The sequence below is a fragment of the Benincasa hispida genome, chromosome 11, assembly GCF_027475165.1.
Source record: "Benincasa hispida cultivar pf3 chromosome 11, pf3_genome.v1.1, whole genome shotgun sequence".
Taxonomy (NCBI): Eukaryota; Viridiplantae; Streptophyta; class Magnoliopsida; order Cucurbitales; family Cucurbitaceae; genus Benincasa; species Benincasa hispida.
In genome coordinates, this window is record NC_143488.1 from 32290180 (window position 1) to 32296165 (window position 5986).

Consider the following 5986-nt stretch of genomic DNA (forward strand, 5'->3'; position numbering starts at 1 on the left):
CATGAATGATGCATAGACTATGCTAATCTGATTTGTTTTTTCTTATTTATTTATTTTTATCTCATAAATATTTAGTTTTAAATTTGGTGTAAAACAATGGAGAGCGTTCTCAAACGGTTAATCATGCACTGTCCACAATAATGATGACAGCGTGCCTATTACATATGGTAAATACATGTAACTTTAGTGGGCTACGAACAAGCCAATAATAAAGTAACTCTCTATCCTTCTCTTACTTTCTTTTAATTTTTATTTATTATAATATGTGGGGTGAAAAATCGAATCCTTTACCTTAAAAGAAAAAAACTCTTAAAACTTTGCATTCAATTTTAAACTACTCCTGAGTTTTCAAAACTTTGAATGGTACACTTAACCTTTAAAAAAAAATTGAAAATTATTATTGCTGTTAGTTTGAATGAAACCTGTTATAAGTATTTTATTTCAAAAATATCTTTGGATTTTTCAACATTTTTATTATTGTTGTTAAACTTTATAAAAAGTTCAAAAATACCGTTATTGTTAGTATGGGGATGAAAACCGTCAATACCTTATTTTAAAAAAATTATTCCTAAATTCTAAAAATTTGCATTAGTACCTTTAATCCTTAAAAAAGTTTAAAAAAAAATATTTTTATCATTTTTATATGGATGCATACCCGATATTTGTGTTCCTTTGTCATTTTCCTCTCTTCTTTGTTTCAATCTATGACCTAATATTTCCTTATTTTCTCTCCCTTCTTTAATACTCTCTTGGTCCCCTTTCTTTCAATTCTTAATCTCTAAAACTTCATCAATTTCTCTCTCTCTTTTTTTTTTTTTGTTTCTTAAATATTAAAATTTAAATAATCAAGAGCATCTTTCTCTCATTTATGAGAATGCCAAACATAAATATAAGAAATTTTAACATCCAAATAGATCAATCTCTTTAAAGTTATATTGAGTTGAAAGAACTAATTTGAAGAGAACTCATAAATATATTTCCTCATTCTTTCATAAAGATACTCTTTTTTTTCTATTTAATTTGTCCAATTTTTACCCCAATTTTTTCAACACCCAAATAAGACCCAAAACTTCAAGTTAAAATATCAAATTTCATAAAGTTTCATAATCAAAATCTTCCCTTAACGCTAAATACACAAAGGAATGTCATTTTTTAATCATGGGGAACCTTTGTACTAATTAGAAAAAAAAAAGACTAATTTAAACTATAAAATGGATTAATGAAGTCTTTATCACTGTAAATTTGGTAATGTACATGTTTTCTTTCTTTCTTTTTTTCTATTTGTTGTTCTAAAAAATATGATCAAAATTCTTATAGTGTTTCTCTTTTGTATATAAATCCAAATGATGTATTAACTCACATTAAACTCCTTATATATAACCTTGTTAAAACATTTAAGCACTAAGGTTATTTAGTGGTTCCTCTTTTTTTCTTCTTGTTATAGCCCATATAATTTGATTGAAGGGGAAAGTTTTAGAGGTTGTGGAATTAATGAAAACAGGGTAAAAAATAGGCAAAATAGGAAAGTTTTAGGCCATTGATTTAAGCAAATTATCTAAATGGAAGAGGGAAGTGTGACGAGGGTGTAGATAATCAGTTTTCATCAATATAATAATGGTATGCTTATTTTCTTTATAACTTTTTTAAAAGACTAAGGATATTGGTATTATTTTTAAAAATGTATTATGAATCTGGAAGTCAAATACCTAATCTCCTCTCTTTGTTGTAAAAGAAAAAAAGGGAAACAATAAACTCTCTCTCATCCACTCCATGTTCTCTCTTTCTTCCATACAACCATTCTCATCAATTCTCGATCACAAGCAACGATAATAGAAGTTCGAAAATGAAAGTATATTTTTTAAAATTCAATATTTTAGATTAAAATTATAACACTTTGATACGTGAGACGTAAATACAAACTAAATTCAATAATAAATTTCTTTTCCTTTATAAAATTTTGTCCCAAGGTTTATAGGGTGGGTTTCGGAGGTGGGGCAAGATTTAAGGAGGGCCGTTGATTTAAATATAAGATTGCGTTACATTATTGTTGAAGTGGGGAATATATATCAAATCTTTGGGTGTTTGGGAATTTCAATGGGCACATATATATCATCCCTAATATCAAAGGTCTGACTTATGAGAGGTAAAAGAGAAAAAAAAAAAAAAAGTAACAATAATAATTATTATCATTAAGAAAAAAAATAAAAAATAAATAAAAAAAAACAAAAAAAGTCCAACGATTTAGACTTTGGAAAAGGTGGGCCACAGAGGAGGCATCACGTGGGTTGTGACCTACCTGTCCGCTTAAAGGTTTGGCATCTCACGTGGTTGTGACCTTCTCAACCAATCCTAATTTGAATATTATTTCCATCCATCCTTTTCCTTTTCCTCTTCTTTTTCTTTTAAAAAATATCTCCATATTATTAAACTTATACTTGTGAAATAAGCAAACCTATAATTGCATTCAATAATAATAATTTTTTACATTTTCATATGGAATAAGATTAGTTTATTTCTTTTATACGAGAGTATTACATTATAAATATGATAAATAAAAGTTCATATATCTAACCATTTGTTCTATAATAGAGTAATTAGTTATATTATTAACCTAAAAGTATTTAAAAAATTTGTTGAAAGAAATTGTACGTGTAATTTTGAAAAATCAACATCTCTTTTATAGAAAAAAGAGAGAAAATGACGACATATATTTGAGGAAAGTAAAGTAGATTCCATAATATAAAACTAGAATGAGAGAGAAAGAAAAGGAAATAAAATGATGAAAAGATAATTGTATTATATTTGTATTGACGAATGAAGGCAAAACGCACTACTAAATTTGCAAAAGTCATATCAATGTCATCCTTTGCGTAACACGTAGGCAGCCAATGAGATGGATGGATATGTAGATAGCCATTACACCAACACCACACCACCCAATAATTTTCCAATCCAATAAACCACCCACATTGCGTCACATCATAATTTACAACTCCTAAATATTTCTATCATAACTCAAATTACTTAATTTTCTTTTTCTTAAAATATTTTCTTTTTTTGTTTATGTCCATATAATGGTAAAATGTATAAAAATAGATATATTTTGAGATGCATCTAAGTATTCCTCGTTTCATAAGAGTAATATTTTTACATGCTAACTAGGTAGCTACTACTTACATTAAATTTCTCTGATTTCTAATTTATCTCTACAAGCTTTTTGAAGAAGAAAAAGGGAGAAATAATACTATTGGGGTCATAAATTTTGTGTAGATGACAATTGTATTGAGTGTGCAATAATTAAAATTTTCTAACATGCGGCGGAAGGATTGGAGAAGGGGTTATAAAAGTGAGGCTTAGGAGCCATTGAAAATTTGGGTTTGGAAGCACCACCGTCGCCACCGCCACCTACCCTTTCGCAGGAGGGGCATATTGTTAATGTTGCCGCTGGTATCTGCATGTACATCGGTTGAGCTAGCTTTAATGCCTTCAATTCTTGGAGTTCCTTTTGTAGTCTTCTATTTTCATCTGTCAATGTCTCACAACACTTCTTCAACAACTCACAGTCTACTTCTGTTTGTTTTAGTTTTGTTCTGTCAAAAAATACCCAAAACTAATAAGAATCTTGCAAGCTAAGCTTTAGAATTAATAATACAAGGTTTGTACCAGCCTAATTATTATTAAATGAGCGAAAATCAATATAAAAAAGAGGGAAAAAAACTTAGAAGAAGCTTGAGGCTACCCACAATGTTTTGTGCAGTCCAAACAACACACAAATAATAATGGGATTAGGTGTAATCTAGGATAATATTTGAATAATTTTCTCACCGGGCTCTCCTATTTTGAAACCATACTTCAACTTGTCGTGGCCGTAGATTTAGTTGTCTTGCCAAGGCTTGTTTTTGCTTCTGATAAAAAATACCAATTAAAATTTATATGGTTAATGTTAAAATATATTGCAGTTAAAATCATTTTTATCGTGTTGAAAATTAAAAAACTTACAGGATTGAGCGTGCTATTTTGCTTGAAGCTTTGTTCCAAGAGGGCGGATTGTTGTTTAGAGAGCCGAAGTTTCTTCCTAGTATTAGAACCATCTTCATCTTCATCACTAACTCTAGAAGAAACTCTGTCCAATTCAACTTCATCACTGCTGAGATCTCTCTCCCTTTTAACCCTACCGCCGCCGGAGAAGGAAGAACAAACAGCGCTGCTGCTATGAGTGGAAGCTTCTTGGCGATGCAAATGATGAACACCCACATCGGAGTTGTTATTAATCATCATCATCTTGTTATTAACATCTATAACTTTCTGGTGAGTGTGGCCGCCGCTGCCGGAAAATCCCAAAGTCAAAGCACAAGGCTCAAAATCAAGTGAACTAGAGGAGCAAGGTGCAGGCTTTTTCTTCAACCTTTGATCATTAGAGAGCCCTAAGCCCAAGACCAGGCCTGTTTGAGAAAAATCATCCAAACCCATCTGTGGTTGAGACAGAAATTAATTGTGAGGATAGGAACTGGGAAAAAGAGAAACTTGTGAACAACAACAAACCAAACCAAAATGAAGGGTTTTTAAGAAGAGAATATGGGAGTGATTATTAATCCAAGAAGAAAAGAAATTGAGAAGACAAAAGAATCTAAGTATTTGGAAAATAATAATAAAAAATTATTTTTAAATTAAAAGTCCCTTCTATCTCTATACATAGGTTGACCTTTGAAACCCCACTTACCCTATTATCTTCACATTATTAAAAAAAGAAAAAAAAGAAAAAAAAAAATCCCACAATAACTTTCCTTTTCGTGCTAGAATCCCTTAGTTCACATGGTTGTGGGGAACACATCAAGAAAGGATCATTCTTTCTTTCTCTCTCTTTTCTTGTTTGCTACATTTAACTATTGCTACCACTTTTGAGTGTTGCTTCATAAATGTTTCCTCGTCTTGTTATTCAGTTTCTCTTTAAAATTAATGGGTTCAATTATTTGCCCCAAACTTTTCCTCTTCTTTCACTTATGTCCCAATATTAGCAATCCATTCATTATTATTTCTTTTAGTTTCTTTCCACTCAATTATACCTCTTTTCTTAATTTCCTTTCCTATTTCATTTATAATAATAATTGTGGTATATAGATACCAAGCCACCTTGTACTTTATTACTTTTCTCAATCATTCAAACATTGCTTTAAACTCTCTTCCCCTTCCCAACAAATGAAAGAAAAGGGGAAAAAATAAATACCAGAAGATAGGTAGGCAATTATTGGATGTGCATGAAAACAATTAACTTAGCTTTTTCTTCCCATTAATGACCACATGAATTGTCTCCCACTCCATGCCTCTTCTAACACCTCATGGTCGTGCAAACCATTTCCCTTTGCTTGCCAATATTGCACTCTTTTCCTCAAGTATTAATTAATAAGGAAGGGGAGGGTCATAAATTCATTGCTTCAGGAAAATACACCTAACCTTCACATAACACAATGGTAAATTCGTTTGAAGGAAAGAAGAATGTGATATGAATACCAATATGGTGTATGCTACACACACTTCAATGGTTAATTCACAGAATTAGAGTGTGGAACTTAAGAAGTTTTTGTGTAGAATTCAAGTTATATCATATGAAGCCATAATAATGTATTTATAGAGATAATTGGTTTTAAAGTAAATGGGGTAAATTATATAACCTACCGGGCTAAAAGGCATATCCAATTTCATATTTGGCCATGGTCAGCCTCGACCACTCCTCTTAGGTCCATTTTGGTCTTAGGACGATGCTTTGGGCTGGGGTATGTGTGGGACATGCTCCATTAGCTATTTTGTTATGGTTGGCCTTAGCCTTGGTCTTGATCAAGGCTGAGGCTGAACACATAAATTTGGACTTCGACACGAACAAAACCTTTCCCCTAGGCCTCGTTTGAGCCTATGATGCTATTTTGGGCTCAAATCTTGTTATTTTTTTTGGACCTTATTGCTTCTGTTATTATTTGATATCAGTTAGATC

The 5986-nt window shown here is 31.2% G+C and overlaps 1 protein-coding gene across 1 annotated transcript; it reads right to left on the reverse strand.

Annotated features, from left to right (window-relative positions):
* Positions 1-3101: 3101 nt before the first annotated feature.
* On the reverse strand, positions 3102-4904 carry LOC120089944 (homeobox-leucine zipper protein HAT22-like). The gene is made up of 3 exons (XM_039047391.2): positions 4000-4904; positions 3826-3905; positions 3102-3590 (listed from the first exon to the last, which is right to left on the reverse strand). Exons 1-3 carry the CDS (start codon positions 4468-4470, stop codon positions 3308-3310), a joined length of 834 nt encoding a protein of 277 aa, XP_038903319.1. The 5' UTR covers positions 4471-4904; the 3' UTR covers positions 3102-3307.
* Between the last annotated feature and the right edge of the window lie 1082 nt (positions 4905-5986).